Source organism: Ixodes scapularis, unplaced genomic scaffold (genome assembly GCF_016920785.2).
Source record: "Ixodes scapularis isolate PalLabHiFi unplaced genomic scaffold, ASM1692078v2 PGA_scaffold12__126_contigs__length_90152505, whole genome shotgun sequence".
Taxonomy (NCBI): Eukaryota; Metazoa; Arthropoda; class Arachnida; order Ixodida; family Ixodidae; genus Ixodes; species Ixodes scapularis.
The window spans coordinates 17,052,249-17,071,277 of record NW_024609838.1 but is presented as its reverse complement, the minus strand read 5'-3'; the positions used below and the strand labels follow the sequence as shown (position 1 = coordinate 17,071,277).

At 46.8% G+C, this 19,029-nt stretch overlaps 1 protein-coding gene and 1 long non-coding RNA gene across 2 annotated transcripts; both read right to left on the bottom strand.

The window, feature by feature from the left end:
• Window positions 1–662: 662 nt before the first annotated feature.
• Window positions 663–10,252, bottom strand: LOC121835336. The gene is made up of 3 exons (XR_006077551.1): window positions 10,224–10,252; window positions 775–829; window positions 663–694 (listed from the first exon to the last, which is right to left on the bottom strand). It is a non-coding gene; the product is annotated as an uncharacterized LOC121835336 (long non-coding RNA).
• A 1,065-nt stretch (window positions 10,253–11,317) lies between these two features.
• On the bottom strand, window positions 11,318–19,028 carry LOC121832935 (thimet oligopeptidase-like). Its single transcript, XM_042289335.1, has 6 exons — window positions 18,427–19,028; window positions 15,979–16,039; window positions 13,127–13,266; window positions 12,796–12,911; window positions 12,147–12,316; window positions 11,318–11,551 (listed from the first exon to the last, which is right to left on the bottom strand). The coding sequence occupies exons 1-6, from the start codon at window positions 18,534–18,536 to the stop codon at window positions 11,318–11,320; spliced, it is 831 nt and encodes a 276-aa protein (XP_042145269.1). The 5' UTR covers window positions 18,537–19,028.
• Between the last annotated feature and the right edge of the window lies 1 nt (window position 19,029).

Sequence of the window (19,029 nt, the reverse complement as noted above, 5' to 3'; positions counted from 1 at the left end):
GTTCACGACAGAGCAAAACTTCATTACTAATTTCCTGCACCGCATTCAAAACACAAGAGAGTCAGCAATTCAGAACTTGTGTCTATCCAACGGAGTGACACCACAAGAAACCGTGGTCCTACCAGACTTTATATGACATGGATAGTTGGACAACAAGAGAAACGAGGCACTCGAGCGAGAGCTACTCTTGCGGATAGATGTTGGGATCGAACATCCATACACAGGGTGTTCCAGGCAGTGCAGACAAGATTCTGCCCGTGTTTTGTGAAAGACCTTGTAAAGACCTTGTAAAACAAAAAGAGTTGAGGGGCATGGACAGCACTGAACATGCAGCACACAATAAAGTTGCAGCAAGGCTATACACTAGACATGCACAGGTTCCTCTGACAAAGTAACTACATATCGTTACTCACTACTCAATAAAGTGACTAAAACATACTTGTTTCAGTTCAGAAAAAGTAACAAAGACTTTACTTTGTTACGTGTCTGGTGGCCACAACTGGTTCTAGACAATGAAATGCTGTCGCACCTCTTCCTTCTTGTACTGCAGCAGCAGCTGCTTCTCCTTCTGCCATAGGGGCTGCAGTTTCTCCGCGAGCTCGGTGAGGAAACGACGCACGTTGCCGCTGTTTCTTGCCATCAGGATCTCTGTGATGAAGTCTGCGTGGGTCTCGTAGTTAAGGAGCTTGGCTTTCTGGAGGACGAGACGTCACGACACTGAAATGCTGTCGTTAAGCGGGGCCTCCTCGGAGACGACGGATCGAAGGGCCGTACCTTGTGTCTGAGAGAGATGGCCCTTTCTAGGAGAGGGGTGTTCTCCTCGACACACCTGGAAGTGAGGTTCTTGGTCAGAAATAATACGAGTAGCGGCTGGTTCACACGTCTGCATCCGAGTGCGATCGACTGTCTTGTGACCGCTCACGGCGAGAAACCACTCAAGCGTTTTCCATCAGGGAATCCCTTCCGCTTTGTGACTAACTAGAGTGAAGGTTTGGCAGTACAGTTGAACCCGGATATATTGAATTCAAAGGGGATCATAAATAGTTTGATATATCAATACTTTGATATACAAAAATATGTTAAATTAAGCTCGAGTTGAAATTTCCTAACGTCTCTGCTATTACCAAAGGTCGCAACAAACGGGATCGCTTACCAAATAGAGCATCCAAGAGCTGCTAAATACAGTAGAGCGTAGTTGGCACAGATTGCAAACACAGCCGCGCTTACACGCATGCCTGGCCGGGACCTCCACAGAGCATAAGCACGAAATTAATAAAATAAAAAAAATGAAAAACAAAAAAGAAACGCATAAAAAAAAGTTAAGCAAGCAACAAAAAAGAAATTATAATGCAATTAAATGCAAAGGTGCAAGCGAGCAGGACAAGAATGACGAAAATAATCCCTGGAGAAGAGGGACAAAGGACAAACACAAATATCCAAGCACAGCTAGGCGACTGGTGAGCGACCGAAAAAATCCGCCTGGTTCGGGTATTAAACCCGGGACCTCTCCATTACAGGTGGAGCGCTCTACCAACTGAGCTAACCAGGAGTTAGACGTCAGTAGAGCGAACGGGTTTTATCAGCCACCACCAGTCTAACACCAACAATGGAGAAGCTTGCAATTTAAGGTTGTAATTATATTATAATTTTCGGTCGCTCACCAGTTACCTAGCTGTGTTTCGAGATTTGTGTTTGTCGTTTGTCCCTCTCGTTCCCCTTCTCCAGGGATTACTTTCGTCAAAAAGAAAGCTCACTAAATTCAGGCAGCAAAAAAAAAAAGTCAAAAGAAAAAAGAAAAAAAAGAGGAAAAGCAATAACAGCAAAAAGAAAAGGTAACAAAGACAAGACCTTCAAAGTATGATTGCACAACCGTTGTTGTCCACACACTCGACTTGCCGAAGACTTGTTTTTTTTTTCTGCTCATTTTATTTTGGGGCTAGGAAGTCAAGCAGCATCAGCAGTGTTTGGGGAAAGGGCACAGGCTACTGTTCCAACAGCGGGCACTCCCTGCTCTCCCTGCTACCCCTTGCTTTTGCCATCCTCCACTTTTTTCTTTTTTTTACGATTTATTGCTTCTTTTTTTTTTTAAACTGCTTTTCGCTGTGTATCTTACATACGCTGCGTATGCTGGCTTGGCAGTCTGACAGCCCCGCAACGCGAGCAATGTGCTCGCCACCGGCGCAATCGGATCGCGGGAAAAGCAACGGACAGCGGGGCTTCGGTCGGTTCGCTACATTGAGTGTTCCCGCCATGGGAATCATGGAGGTTCGATACAAAAAGACAACGCTCCTATAGTATTACATGTGATGTTCAAGGGGATGGTTGTACTGTTTGATATAAACTATAATTCGAAATATGTGTCGTATAACCGGGCTCGATTGTATATTAGAGGTCAAGTTTACGCACTACATCTATAAGAAATGGTCACTGATAACATCGTCAGAAATACTTAAAGGGCAACTCCAGTCAATATGTTTTAATTTGGGATTATGACAGTTTTCAGCTTAGGCAGTGTCCCTGAACTACAAGGCATAACTTTTTTTCTCAATATTGTGCTAATATCACAGCTCAAAGTTTGGTTTCGAACGTCTACGGCAAAACCGAAACTATCTGATGGAGGGATAGCAACACCCATCAACACCCGTACAGCCGCAACGTGACATTAACATGGTGCTGCGCCAGCGTTGCTTGACTAAAAGCTAACCCACTTGCCACCTGCCAAGGAAAAGCTGGTCGCCACTTTAAAATCGGTTTTAGTGGAGTGTGTGGCTTCGCTTCGACGTAATATTTCGGCTGTGATCATATTTTGTGCCACTAAAGCAATACCAGTCGTTTATTTGAGTTTCGTTATCGACAGCAGTTGCCCTTTAAAGGGACACTGACAGGGTATTTATGCTCGCCGAGGTTTTGATTTGTATGTGACATATGAGAGCTCAACTACCCAGAACAGAATTTGCGGCTCGAAATTCGGTTTCTTTCCACCCGAAAACCGTCGATCAAGAACTGGCCGGTTCGAGTCTCGCTCACTCTTTTTTCCGCGGTCACGGGCCGTTTTCTAAGGTATCGATGCGACCTCCAAATTTAATCAAAGTCGTAGGTCACTGAAGGCACACACACAATATTAAAAATAGAAAAAAATATGAAACCAATTTTTTGTGGCTTCTAAAAAGCTGCAGATACGTTGATTGAAAAAAAAGTTCCACAGACAACCGGAAGCATTCTGTGCGTTCGTCTTTTCGCGTATCGTGGGACTCGCGGGGACGGCGATGGCAGCGGACGACGGGCGTGGGACCTCTATTTCAGAACTGTCGTTCGCGGTACCGGCGAATTCTGTCTACCTTTAAAAGAGAAATTTGGGACTGATCAAAAGAATTGGTATTCATCCCGTACGACACGCCCGACCACCAAGCCGATTTGCACGAAGACGTCGCCGAGCCGTCGCTCCCTTCTCGTGGCTGAAGACATCGCTCGCGCAAACGTCAAGCACGACGTGTCTACTTCGAGTTGAATATGCACGCGTACGATTTTTTTACAAGGTGCGAATGTCGCCAATGCGTGGTGCTTCCCGACTTCGACCCGGGAGTGCTTTTGCTAGAAGAAAATCGGCAGCTAACTTTCCAACTTACAGTTTACCGGCTCAATTATTACTAAGAAAAGAGATCCCGCAGAGAAGAGTTGTCCCAGTAGCTGGGGAGGAAGACGAAGAAGCCGTCTGGAACGGCTGCTATATAATGAGTTCTGGTGGAAACACCGCATCGGCCACCGGCCGAGTTATTATTGAATCGTCTGATATTGTCTCAAGTGAGTACAAAGTCACCCTTCCACGTCTCCCAACCGGTAACCTCGTCCTTAACTCGGTATTCCTTCACGCTGACATGACTGCGCGGCCATACAATGCACCCGACTTCCGAGATGCTCTCAAAGATGTGCTGGACTTAAAAGATATCAAAGCCACCGGTCAATTTCAGATGGGCCATGTGTGGATGGTGACCTGCGTCAACGCCCTAGCCAAAGAAAAGCTCTGCCGCCGCGGTGAGCTCCTCGTTAAAGGCAAGAAATGCCTGGTGATCGACCCTAACACACGTGATCTTAAGATAAAACTCCTGTGGCTTCCTGACCATCTTGAAGATAGACGCATCGTTGACGCTCCGACGCCTTTCGGCGTCGTTCATAACATACAACGAGAGAAGTGGCGCTGTCCAGGAATGGAACACATGGACACCCTGAACAGGGAAGTAAACATCACCATGCACGAAGGAATGACCATAGAACGGATTCCTCACCTGCTTCAGGTGTTCGGAATCCAGACGCTCGTCACTGTCCCCGGAAGACCTCCATTGTGCCTTAGGTGCAACAGGGTCGGTCACATTCGACAGCAGTGCAGAACACCGCGCTGCTTCAAGTGTGGCATCTACGGACACATCGCGGACACTTGCGTCACAACTTACGCAAGTAAACTCCGTGGCAAGGTGTCGCGCGAGACAGAAGAACAGTCGGAGCTATTGATGGATGTCTCCGAGATTGTCGACGCTTCGGGTCAAGCACCGTCGGCCGCAACATTCGAAAAGTGCACTGAACGAGAACTGCCAGTCGCGGTGCCCAGCACCAACCAGGCCAAAGACGACCCCGGTGGCCTTCCTGAGCCACCTCCACCACCTGGCGAGGACGATACGTCATCTACGACGTCAGAATCGACCATCACTGCTGAAGATGCTGCAAGCCGAGATCAGGCACTTGTTGAGGTGGACTCGGAGCCCGATGTCAGTGGATCGTCCGTTGAACCATTACAGCCAACTCAAATGCCAGAGGCTGTTTTCGAGGCTGACCCGGACAACATTCCCTCCGCGGATGTGACCGCTCCAACAAGAGCCATAAAAGAACGCAAGCAGGCTGGCACTCGACACAAGCCGTACTCAAAGCCATCGGCAAACCTCAAGGTCATTGAGGACAGCCAAAGTGGCAACTTGAGTACACCCTAATTTTCCTTATGTCTGCCGCCCTTCCTTTACATTTTGTAACCTTAAATGTGAGAGGTCTATGCTCTAGAAGGAAACAATATCAGCTGTTGCGCCTTTTTAGAGAGGAGAAAGTTGACGTAGCAGCGGTGCAAGAGACGAAGCTATCTTCAGACGAAAGTATTGCTGAAGCTTTAGAGCCTTTTATGAAGGAATATGAAATATGCGTTAACCAAGCTATTGGGGTCTCCGCTGGGTGCTTTCTCTTCTTTCGAAAGCAGCTTGATATGTCATCAGTCTCCGTTTTTATCGACCTGGAAGGGCGTCTCATTTCCTGTGACCTCAGCTTTAGACAGATGAACTGGCGCTTCATTTGTCTATATGCTCTTAATACCCCGAAGGAAAGAACATCATTCTTTGAAATTTTAGTACCACTTCTTAGGACTGACAGAACGATAGTCCTAATGGGAGATTTCAATTGTGTTTGTAACGTAGACGATCGATCTGTATCAGCAACTAGGTATGACAGAAGTGCCACTGTTCTTCAGAGCATGCTTCAAGAGCATAACCTTGCTGATGTTGCTTATAGGAAAGGGGAACCGATACGTTACACACATTTTCAAGGCATCTCGCATGCGCGATTAGATAGGATTTATGTATCGGGCTCTATAATTGACTCTATGACCGACTACCACGTTAAACCAGTGTTCTTCTCCGACCATTGCCTAGTAACAGCTTGTTTTGGTCCGCGGAGACACCGATCTGTTTATCAACAGTGGGATTTTTGGAAGCTAAATGTGAAACTTCTAAAAGACATTTCTTTCTCAAGAAAGATCCCCATGGTCTTGTCACATATTCTAGAAAAAGTCGACATGCATATATTTGCTAAATGGGACAGTTTCAAGCAAGAGACGAAAAACCATGCAACTGAGCGCTCCACGATAATATCATACATAAACAAACAGGAACAGCGTGAACTGCATAAGAACCTAACAACGCTATACGAATTGAAATGCCTTAACCCAGGTGAATATAGTGACGATGTCAATGTAGTCTGAGGTCAACTACAAAAATATGAAACAGAAAAGTATCGAGGAGCCTTGATCCGCTCTCGAAAGAAACGTTTCTTCCATGGTGAACAGCCTACGAAGAGGTCTCTGGACGATGAAAGGCGATATGCCTTGACGAAAGAAATTGTAGAGATCAACAACAATGGATCGACGCTCACTGACCCAACAGAGATTGTAAAATCATTCTATCAACTTTACACAAATATTTTTGGAACACTAATACCTACGAAAGAGAAGTCTGAAGTTGAACATCTTTTGTCTCAAATGCCGATACTTGACGAAACAGACCGAAAGTTAATTGATGGTCCTATAACATTGGAAGAAATCAAAGCTGCTATTAAATCTCTCCCTAATGGTAAAACGCCTGGGCCTGATGAGCTGAGTGGAGAATTTTATAAAGCGTACGCAGACATTATATCTCCTGTTCTGCTCGCTGTATTTCACGAAGCCTTTGTGCAAAGAGCTCTGCCGCCTTCCTTTTATCATGGTCATGCAGTACTAATCCCAAAAACAAAAGACGCAGAGATGCTTAAAAAGATGGAAAATTACAGACCTATATCCTTGTGCAATGTTGATTACAAAATTTATGCAAAAATACTTAACGACAGGCTACAGTGCGTAATCGAAACGCTGATAGGTAAACACCAAACTTGTGGAATAAGAGGCCGAGCTATTCAAACGAATATTCATGTTGCTCGTTCAGTACTGGAGTGCGTGTCCGACAATAACGACCAGGTAGCGTTCGTACAAATAGATCTTACAAAGGCTTTCGACCGCGTGAGTCATTCCTTCTTATTTACACTGCTAAACCATATCAACGTAGGGACAACACTTTTAGATGGTATCAAGCTTTGCTACTCAAGCTGTTCAACAAGACTCGTCATCAATAATATTCTCTCTAACGAAATCAAAATAAAATCTTCCGTTAGGCAGGGCTGCCCGCTATCCCCGCTACTTTTTGCCCTGTACTTAGAACCTTAATGTCTGAGCATCATAAACAATGAAGGTATTCAAGGATACTCCCTGGGCAATGTTGAAGTAAAAGTTCTTGCGTATGCAGATGACGTGGCATTTTTTTGCACAGACAAGAGAAGCGTCGAGAGAGCCCTTGATCTCACAGCACGTTACTGTGAGGTCACAGGAGCTTCCGTAAATCCTGCTAAATGCAATGGCTTCTGGTATGGTTCCTGGGCCACAAAACCTTCATTGTTTGCTGGTATAGCGTGGAACCGGAATCCCCTTACATATCTCGGAGTACCTCTCTCACAAATCCGTAGCAACGTGACCTACTGGTCCTCCTTGACAACCACACTGAAAAAGAAAACAGACGCGTGGAGAGGAAGGGACATTTCAATTTTCGCTAGATCTAGTGTTTGCAATGTATTTCTAGCTTCTAAGCTTATGTACGTGCTCCAGGTGCTTCACTGCTCTCGGACCAACATCCAGAAAATCCACAGAATATTCGCTACATTCATATGGTGTTCAACTTGGGAGCCCATAAAAAGAGACAATCTCTTTCTTCCTCTTGAATGCGGCGGTTTAGGTCTTTGTCATATATTTGTGCGACAGCTGGTCTCGCGATTCTTTTTCTTTAAAAATGTTAATCACGATTTCCTCAGAGTAATGCTCCAACGACGTCTTTCTGGTAGTTTAAACTATCTGATTGTTTCAACCGTCGAAAGCTCTCAAGGCACACCATGGGGCTTTTTAAAGGAAGTGGTTGACACACTTAGCTTCCTCAAAGCAAGATTTTCGTTGGAATATTTGTTTACTGTATCCAGAAAGGCACTCTCAAGGAGCATAAAAGAAAGCTTATTTCCTCTGCCACTTTATCGTACCCGTTTGACACTGGAACCTATCAACGACGTGTTTAAAAGGGTCAAGAAAATGGGAGTGCCTCCCTCAACTAAGACGTTTTTCTTTAAATTACACACATCCACTTTACCCGTTAAAACTTACCTCGAAGAAAAAGGAATATTTGTACCCTGGACAGTAAACTGTAGATTATGTAACAAGCCAGAGACAATAGAACACTGTTTCATATACTGTAATGATGCGTTTTTGTTTTGGGATGTGCTGCAACGCACTCTACAAAAAGACCTAGTTCTTAACGACTACAATCTTCGCTTCCTTCCTTTTTCTGAAAATGAAACCGTACCGTACGACATGTTTGCTCTTTTAGGTTTGCATAGTCTGTGGAAGTGCCGCATGATCGATAGGCATGCGGAGAAGCCGCGTACGACGAAGTCGCTCTTTCTAGAGCAAGTGGCGCAGGTGAGAAGTGTATATGCTTCAAAGTTTAACCAGCCTGACTGGTTCCCTATGTTTGACAAATGCCTTGGCTTACCAAATTTCTGAAGAAAAAGAACTGCGATCGTAAGTGAGACTTGCCCGAATCTTTCACCTTAGTTTTGTCATTGTCTGCTAATAAGTCTAATGGCCACATGTTCAAGATGCCAAATGTAAAAATTTGTGTGATAGTTGTTTGTAAATAGCTTTTTAAAGGTGTGCATGTTTTAATGTATATACAGTACGAATGAACGTGTTGTGGTAGTTACGGAACATCATGTAATAAAGATATAAAAAAAAAAAAAAATTGTCCCAGTAGCTCAGTGGGAAAGACGGCCGCTTCACATGCGGTAGAACCGGGTTCGATCCCCCATGAAACCTTTTTTTTTTTTTTTTAATTTTTTGATGTTTACATATTTTCTTTTTTACAATTATCACTGAAGAACCAAACAAAAAAATAACAAACACATGTTGTGGACGACACTTCGCTGAATTAAATGGTATGGGATTTCCTTTTTGACACCTGCGAACTCAATGTAATCACTTTCCACAAAATGCAAGGAGCATATAAATCGGGTAACGTCCGCTTTCTGAGGTGTCCGTATATGTTCTACAGGAATTGCAGCCAGCCATTGGTCCCGATCCCGTTGATCTTTCGGAAACTCTGTCGCACAATGCCCCTTTTTTTTCGGACGCAGGACATGTGAGCCAGCTCTTCACGCAACATCTTGGGTGTATTCTTTTCGGAGCCGATCATGGAAATTCACCACGGGCATTCACTACTCATCTCCAACTTCTCAATGTACAAAACAACTCATCTTGGAGTACAGAACAACGAGCGGAACAAACATCACTCACGGCGAACAGTTCCCACACGCCGCATCGCACGCCGCATGTCCTGTCGTCTGCTACCGGAGAGGAGGAAAAAAAAAAAAAACGCACGGTCGGGTGTAGCCACGTGACTTCTGCCACTCCACTCTCTTCTCTCCACTTCTCCGACCTCCGTCGGGTTTCGGTTTCGAGCAGTTGCGTCTTTTGGCTTTATTAAAAAAATACGCTATGCTGTTGCAAAATATTAATTGGGTAGTCCTCCGACACCATAATGAAGCGCCTGGCAAAATATGAAAAAAAAATTTTGGGGGGTGTCAGTGTCCCTTTAAAGGGACACTGACAGGGTATTAATGCTTGCCGAGGTTTTTAGTTGTACGTGACATATGAGAGCTCAACTACCCAGAACAGAATTTGCGGCTCGAAATTCGGTTTTTTTCCGCCTGAAAATCGCCGATCAAGAACTGGCCGGTTCGAGTCTCGCTCACTCTCTTTTTCGCGGTCACGAGCCGTTTTCTAAGGTATCGATGCGACCACAATCAAAGTCGTGGGTCACTGAAGGCCCACACTCAATATTAAAAATAGAAATAAATATGAAACCCATTTTTTGTGGCTTCTAAAAAGCTGTAAATACGTTGATTGAAAAAAAACGTTCCACAGACAACCGGAAGCATTCTGTGCGTTCGTCGTTTCGCGTATCGTGGGACTCGCGGGGACGGCGATGGTAGCGGACGATGGGCGTGGGACCTCTATTTCAGAACTGTCGTTCGCGGTACCGGCGAATTCTGTCTACCGTTAAAAGAGAAATTTGGGACTGAACAAAAGAATTGGTATTCATCCCGTACGACACGCCCGGCCACCAAGCCGATTTGCACGAAGACGTCGCTGAGCCGTCGCTCCCTTCTTGTGGCTGAAGACATCGCTCGCGCAAACGTCAAGCACGACATGTCTACTTCGAGTTGAATATGCACGCGTACGATTTCTTTACTAGGTGCGAATGTCCCCAAAGCGTGGTGTTTCCCGACTTCGACCCGGGAGTGCTTTTGCTAGAGAAAAATCGACAGCAAACTTTCCAACTTACAGTTTACCGGCTGAATTATCACTAAGGAAAGAGATCCACCAGAAAAGAGATGCCCCAGTAGCTCAGTGGGAAAGACGTCCGGTTCACACGCGGTAGGACCGGGTTCAATCTCCTGTGAAACTTTTTTTTTTTTTTTTCAAACATTTTTTGATGTTTACATATCTTCTTTTTTTTTTTTTTTTTACAATCATCACTGAAGAAACAAACAAAAAAAAAATAACAAACAAATGTTGTGGACGATACTTCGCTGAATTAAATGGTATGGGATTTCCGTTTTGACACCTGCGAACTCAATGTAATCACTTTCCACAAAATGCAAGGAGCATGTAAATCAGGTAGCGTCCGCTTTCCGAAATGCCCGTACATGTTCTACAGGAATTGCAGCCAGCCATTGGTCCCGATCCCGTTGATCTTTCGGAAACTCTGTCGCACAATGCCACTTTTTTCGGATGAAGGACATGTGAGCCAGCTCTTCACGCAACATCTTCGGTGTGTTCTTTTCGGAGCCGCTCATGGAAATTCACCACGGGCACTCGCTACTCATCTCCAACTCCTCAATCTACAAAACAACTCATCTTGGAGTACAGAACAACTCATCTTGGAGCACAGAACAACGAGCGGAACAAACATAACTGCAAAAGAATCGCACGGCGAGCAGTTCCCGCACGCCGCATCGCACGCCGCATGTCGTGTCGTCTGCTACGGAGAGGAGAAAAAAAAAAAACGCACGGTCGGGTGTAGTTACGTGACTTCCGCCACTCACTCTCTTCTCTCCACTTCTCCGACCTCTGTCGGGTTTCGGTTCGGTTTCGAGCAGTTGCGTCTTTTGGCTTTATTAAAAAAATACGCTACTCTGTTGCAAAATATTAATTGGGTAGTCCTCCGACACCATATTGAAGCGCCTGGCAAAAAATAAAATTTTTTTTTTGGGGGGGGGGGGGGGGGGGGGGGGTTTCAGTGTCTTTTTAATGAAAAAAATGATGCATAAAATATATACAGATCAGAAACGTTTCAGGACTACCCAGCAGATAGCAGTTGCTGGCGGTTGCAAAGCGTTGATTACATTCAAACGCAAATGCGTAAACCAGTCTTCATTATTGCCCACGCAAGCACAAGGACGACAGATCCCATTTGCTTCTTGGAAAAGTAAAAATGTGTTTCAAGTCGTCAAATTTCCCCGAAGCAACACCCCAAAAGGTGTTCCGTATCTCGTACCTGTTGTCAAAAGCGAAGTTGACTCTCCCGCGCGTTTCGGCACTGATGGCAAACTTCATGATCGGTATGGCGTGCGGGTATTTCAGCGTAACCCGCCGCTTTCCGGAATCGGCCTGGGCGAAGAGAGAAGCCGCAGAAACGAGATCACAAATCTCGTCCTTGCAAGCACTGCCTGCGACTAGTAGAAAACACAAATAAAGGTTTTAAAGACCTGTGGCAGTACCTTGGCCGTACCCGACAAACTCCCCATTACGCAAATACTTTTGGGAGGTAAATCTCGGTGGAACCGTTTAGACCGAGACTCGTGACGTGAGTTCGGACTAAAACGCCAATGGCTGTCGCTACGGTCACGTGACTACTTACGCCGTCCAATGGGGGTGGGCCACCATCAGTCCCGCTGCAGATGATGCGCTATTTACAAGGTCACCAAAGTTTAAGACGTTCCAAGTCAACCAAATCCGCCAAATCTAGCAGACAGTGGTCAGTGATGTTGACAATGTCCTTTCCATGTTGCTTTTTTCGCGTCCGTCTATACCGTGTTTTAACTAACTAACACCCCAATAACAAATAGCATTCTTAAAATGCGGGCGAGTTGGCGGCAGCGAACGCAGCACCCTGGCACGAAAATAAGGCAAACTTTGTTTTACATTGGTTTTTTTTTCGTGCCGTTGTCTCGAGCTAGAGCGTAGTCGTTCGTTACGAGCGTACCATGTCTAGATTCTTGACAAACTCCTCGGGCAGGCCCCTCAGCTCCTCTTCCGTGAACTCCAGGACAGCGTTCTCCTCATTTATGGCCTTGGAGAATTTCAAGGAGACCTCGTTGATCTCGTTCTTGAGGTCCTTCACCTGCTTCTGTACCTCGGGGCTCAGGTGCAGTCCTGCGGCAGTATTGCTAAAAATTAGCCTTTCGTTTGTTGATTGCCACAAAACAAGCCGACGATTTCCTTCGCTACGCCAAACTACGAGGGCAACGATGTAGCAACACCCAGATAATGAGGTGGTAGTGCTGGCGTTTTTATGCCTCTCGCCGGAGACTGGCAGCACGGAGCGCAATGGACACAAGTGCTGCATCAGCAATTCAGCGCTGCCGCCATGTCACGTATTGTTTCTTCCACATTAACTGAGGGAGAAGCCGATATGAGTGAGGAGGAGTTCAGTTGAAAGTGATAAAGCCTAAAATGTATGCTGTCCCTTTTGAGCACAAATCTGCGCCTCCATCAAAGGCTTACAAAACTCTGCGAGAACAGAACTTTGCCAGCTGCTCTCCGGATGTGTCCACGGTGCACTCTCAGTTTTAAGCACAAACTAGGAATTGATTTCCGTGCACCTTTATCGGGGAATTCTCTCAGAACCTTACCGTCTCGTTTACGAAGCTTGATCAATTTCTCAAGGAAGCGCTTCATCTCGGCCGAGAGAGAGCTGGTGTCCATTTTCTCCAGGGCTTGCAGCTTTTCAAAGATGTCGAGCCGCATCCTACGAAGTCAGACGGCACGTGTAATCAGAGCTTTGGATTCTGCTCACTGAGGCGCAGAATTTCCGGTAGCTACCGTAATCATGATTGTCCACGGGCAATGTGTTTGGATTCTGCTCAAGGGTGTGGAATCTCTGGTAGCTTACCACAATCAGCACTATACTCCGACAGACACGAAAGCGAAAAGGTCGGAGAGTAAGGAAGAACATTTCCTCACCCGCATTCGACTTCAAACTCGTCCAGCATACGGGAGGCTTCCGAGCTAGCGTCGCGCAGTTCCTTGTTTGTTGAAACGTACATCGCAAGCTCCAAGTAGAGCTTCTCATTCGTGGGAAGTCGCTGAACCTCTGCAAGCTCCTGAAACAAAGATTAGAGCTAGGTTCACAAACATAATCAATTGAAGTCACAACCTAGAGAACAAAGTCAACCAAGTGTGCTTGTTTTTGCTCTAGGACTTGAAACTGTTCCTCGAAACTGATCATGCAGCTGTTGTTATTGTTTTTGTTTTTATTGTACATGCTGTTTCTAGTAAAAATCATATTCTATCTATGGTGTATCAATTTTGCCACCACAGCTACCTTTGTTGGGGGCAGGAACTCGGTGATGTTGCACTGGTGTGGCTTTTTTTCTGTCTCCATCAAGGCGATAAGCAAATTGTTAAACTTGGCTTCCTTTGGTGAACTTGCCTTGGTTAGCCCACCTTGTGCAGATGAATGGAGTGGGATTAAAATCTAATCCAAGACTGTCAATCAGCTTCCACTGAACAGCGGCGGGCAATATGAAGTGTTGTATTTGATACCAATGCCAACTCAGTAATGTGATTCAACAAAACCCAAGTTCCAAAACCAATGGCATTCTTCTGTGAACACGGGCTTATCCAAAGATCCTGGGGTAAAGATTTTAAATTCTTCTACTTCCTCGTCAAAGCCAAGCAGATGGCACGATTATGCGCCCTAAAAAGGAAAAAAGAAAAAAAAAAAGAGCACGGGGGATGGTGCAAGAGATTTCTTCCTAGGAGATCGTTGTGTGGTTCGTGTCCGATTCTCTCATCCGGGATGGGTTCGCTGGACTCGACCGGCTAACGCTGACAGAGCTTCCAATGAGGTGAGCTGGCTTGGAGCAAGCTGCCCTAGGCTGCATTAAGATGAACACTCGGCCCAGCAACATAGGTAGGGTGAAGATGCACCGCGGAAAATACAAAATGGCAACGAGGATGAGATTTTAAAAGGGCAACGACAGTTTCAAGGCAAGCTGTGCGTCCCGGTCGCATAGTTGACAAGAACCGGCACATCTTGGACATTTTTTAGTTTTGTTTTTTTCTTCGCAGCCTTGCGGCATTTCGTTACCACTATTTAGGGTTAATTAGTCGAGCTAGCGTTTGATTTTTCTCTTTTTGCGTTTCTTTTCATGTGGCCTACTTCGAGCCAGGTAGTACTCCTTTCTCCGAACCAGAGCGTCTCGGAACTCCTGCACGCCTAACGTTCAAACGCCGAGTTAATTTTTTTTGTAGCTTTACGCTTTTTTTTTTTGGACACAGCTCGGTCCAGAATCAATTGTTCCAGGCAACAAATAAGCACTAAGAGAGTTACCCAAACTTGCGAGACAGCATATTTTTTTTTTTGTTTTTTGTTCTGTCCGGCGATGACGCAAACATTGTTCTAGGCCAGAAAGAAGCCCTGACCAAGGTCGCTGTCTCTTCAGAGACAGCAATTCTTTTTCATCCCATCCTCGTCGCCATTTTAGTATTTTTGGAGGTGGTGGTCCGACAGGTGCTGTCGGGTACCGGCGCAGGGCTGCGTGGATGGCCTTGAATGCAGTGGTGGCAATGTCTTGCCTTGTCAATGTCAGGAAAGGAACGGCAGCCGCTGCTGCAGGCGTTGTCGTGACCGGAAAGTAGACGTAGGGTTCATCTGCGAAGGCGACCCAATAACGGCGGGGGCCCACGTCCTTGCGGACCCCGCCAAAGGCGAGGAAGGACACCTGTGACTGTTTACTTGTTTAATCCAAATCCCAGGGTCAACTGTGTGGTGTTGGAGTATTTAGGGATTGCTTGGATTGAGGACTGCAGCGTGGTAAATCAACGTTCGTTTAACCCGCCATATTCTGATACACCAACGTTGCCAACCCGTATAGTCGGTTTCGCTAAATCAAAGGCACTACAGCTACCCTCCTTGTGGGAAGATAAAATTGAGAATCTAATACATCAAATAAAATGTTGCAAAGTATATAACAAAACAAAATTAACTAAATGATGTGCTGTCGATATTCAGCTGAACACTTGCTGAGATGAGTTCTTTCATTTTGCAATAGTTCACTCTTCTTCACAAAGAATTTAAAAGGGATTATGTTGCAAAGTCGGCAAGATGCCGTGGCGGCTTGCGGTTTCTGACGGGGGTAGCGTCGACGAAGGGGGCTCTGTCGTCTTGCAGGCACTGATGGCACAGGTGCTGAGGTGCGACTGTTCGTGCCAGAGCCGTATGTGGGGAGAGTTTGGTTAGTCTATGATCTTGCCGCCGTAACGCTCTCCTCCCAAATGAGCCAATCAGCACGCAGCGTAGAGCACGCGGCGTGTACACTACAAACTGTTCCACAGCGATACTACAAGAGCTGAGCACGCGCTTCTCTTGTTCAGAATTCGTGCCTGCCCGTACGAACGCAAAGCTCAGAATACTACACCTGGGGGGCTATGTTGGGCTTGGGGTTTTGGACTCCCAGAAGACTAGGAGAAGGAAGTGCCGCCAACAACGCTCTTTGGATGTTGATTGGTGGAGTCGCTGATGACGCGTTGCGTGGTGCTGCTAAGATATGTTCATTCACACCTATGTCACTTCCTTCTACCTAGTCGCCTGGCAGTCCAAAACGTGCAACATAGCCCGCCTGGCTTACTGCAGCCAACTCAGCAGCGTGACTCAACAAAAATGGAGTGCAATCAACACCGATCGCATTTTTCAGTGGCCGTACCGCAAACACCCATATCATCCGGCATGGGTGCGAAATCAGTAACGTGACTCGGCAACATACAATCGTTTCAAAAGGGCTCAAAAAAAAAAAAAAAAAAAAATTACTTACACCCAGCACGTCGTCAAAAGCGATTTGGTCACCCTCGAGAGCGCCGATCTTGTCGCACAAGTGAGCAGTTCTTTCGCCTTGCGATAAGCCTCAGCTTCGAGAACGGTCCATGTCCAGCTCGCCCCCTTATCCAGCAGTCTGTACAACGGCTCCAAGGTGTGAGCAGCTCCCTTGAGGAAACGATGGTAGAAATTAAGCAAGCCCAGGAATGACTGTAGTTCCTGTTTGTTCTTGGGCTCTGGAGCTTCATGAATGGCCTTGACCTTGTCTTCAGTTGGTCGCACCCCGTCCTTGTCAATCCTGAATCCCAAAAACACGACTTGCATGGTGTTGAACGTACATTTTGCCTTGTTAAGGCGTAAACCGTCTTCCTTGAATCGCTGCAGCACAGCTCGCAGGCGTCTATCGTGCTGTTCTTTGGATTCTCCGCCGATAAGTATGTCATCTAAAAAAATTAGTACTCCTTCAATTCCGGCAAGTAACTCCTCCATATAACGCTGGAAGATCACTACGGCGACGGATACTCCAAATGGAAGACGGTTAACCTTGAAAAGTCCCTTGTGCGTCGTGATGGTGAAAAGCTTTGCCGACTCATCATCGACGGTCAACTGCTGGTAGGCCTGTGCAAGGTCAAGCTGTGTAAAGCGACGGCAACCCGCTAAGTTGCTCAGGAGTTGCTCTGGCGTGGGCAATGGGTAAGATTCCCACTTCACTGCCTTGTTTACGGTACTTTTATAGTCACCGCAAATCCGCAATTCACCACTCTTTTTCAGGATTGGAACTATCGGTGTAGCCCAATTTGAGTGTTTTACAGGTTCAAGGATTCCCTGCTGGACCAACTTTTCTAGTTCTTGCTCCACTTTCGGACGCATCGCATAGGGAACTTGCCTTGACTTGCAGAACTTAGGTGCAGCAGATCTGTCGACCTCCACACGGATGGGTGGTCCCCGACTCTTTCCCAGGCCAGCGTCGAAGATTTCCTTGAACTCCTCCAGGAATCCGCTACCCTCCTGGGTGTTCCTGAGTTGATGGACACCTGTGAGGCCGATTCCTAGATGCTTGAACCAGTTTCGTCCAAGAAGGCTTGCGTACTCTCCCTTGACCACCAGAAGTGGCAGAGTTGCCGACCTTTCTTTGTGTTTAACCTCCACGAGTACTCTTCCTAGGACGATAACAGGCTCCTTCGTATATGTGCGTAGCGCAACCGTAGATGGTTTCAGCCTCTGATTTGGAATATGAAGTCGTGCCATTGTTCTCCTGCTTATGACAGAGAACATGCATCCTGAGTCAACCTCCATCGCTGTTGGCTGTCCGTCGATGTCGACGTCTACGAGGATAGCAGGTTCGTTGGACGAGAGGTTGTACAGCTCGTACATCTTGGTGGTATCGCCGTCTAAAAGATCAGCTTGCGCCGTCCCCCGTCTTGCTCTTGGAGGACTTTTCTTAGCCTTCTTTTGAAGACAGGCTTTGACAATATGCCCTTTGCGGTCACAGAACAGGCATGTGGCGTTCTTGAAGTGGCAATCCTGAGGAGAGTGTGCCCCGTTGCATCGATAGCACACGGAAGTCGCTTGCTTGGTTTCAGGCTTCGCATGATGTTGTGCAGGCGGTGACGGTCCAGGTCCATCTTTAGCCACGCTGTGGATTTGGCTGACGTCCTTAGGCGTAGTCCTGATCTCCATGGCATTGTTCTTCGCACATTCCGCTGCTATTGCCAACTTCTCCGCTTGAGCCAACGTAAGCTCGGCTTCGCTCAGCAGACGTCGTTGCAAGGCCTCATCTTTAACTCCACAGACAATCTGGTCGCGCAAACTGCTGTCGAGGGCGTCTCCGAAGTTGCAGGTAACTGCAATACGGCGTAAGTCCGCGATGAACGCAGCCATGGGTTCGTCGCTGTGCTGTGCCCGCTTATGAAACTTAAAGCGTTCCACGATCTCCGAGGGCTTTGGTGCAAAGTGATTTCCCAACTTCTTAATGATGTCAGCGTAGTCCGTCTCTGAAGGTGTCGTTGGCGCGCAGAGGGAATGCAGTATTGCATAGGTCTCGGCTCCGCAAACGCTGTAGAACACGGCTCGCTTCATCTTGGGTGTAGCGATCCCATGGGCTTCAAAGTGGAATTCCAGCCGTTGAAGGTATAATGGCCATGTCTCCGGCTTACCTGCCTGGAAAGCTTCAAATGTCAGCGATGTCCTTTCAACCATGATGGGTTGCCGGAGTCTCGCCCGCTTTTTCCGATTTCCTCGTCGCCAAATTTGTTATGTACATTTAATTACACTGAAGCTATGTACATATATACAGGTCAGGTTCGGGACAGTACATGATGGACTGGCGGTTCGATCAGCGGTCCGAACTGCACGAGCACGAGCACTCACAAACCTCGTCGTCTTCTTCCATTGACGCGAAGGTACGCTCGCATTCGCGCCTAGCAGGCGCATATCTTACAACAAGGCTCTACAGTCTTCGATTAGACGTGTCGCCCGGGCCAGCAGCTCTTTAGGCTCGAGGTCGTAGTCCCAAGCCCTCAGGATGCCCGGTGCTGTGGTCTTGTTGGGCTCCATGGTCGCCGTTCGCTTTGCCGAAGGTAATTCACCGAGATTGCTGAACAAAAAGACCGCCTCACGTAACTGAATACCGAGAACGACGGCGCCGGCAGTTGGTATTTGGGTGCACAAACAGCCTCGAGGACAACTGTCGAGCGGCGGCGGAGTGGGAGCAGATTTGTCGGAATCCGAACTGTTCTGAACATCGAACACATCAAACACGAGCCAGTTTTCGGCACGACGTGCTTCCGCCGCTGGCTAGACGCAAGGCGAAACAAAAGATTCAAATGTTCAGTCGTTCAGTCATATGGTTCAGTGTTTACGTGTGTGCTTGCTGCACGCGGCACCACGCACATACAAAACACGCAAAACTTGTGAACCCACAATTCAAACCGAAACTGCCGAAACTCCGAACCCAACGTTGCCCGAATGAACCGAGCCAGAACGCGCGTACGGCCGTACGGCTTGGCTACTTTTCATACAGACCGGCGTTCAGGGAGATTCAGCTGAT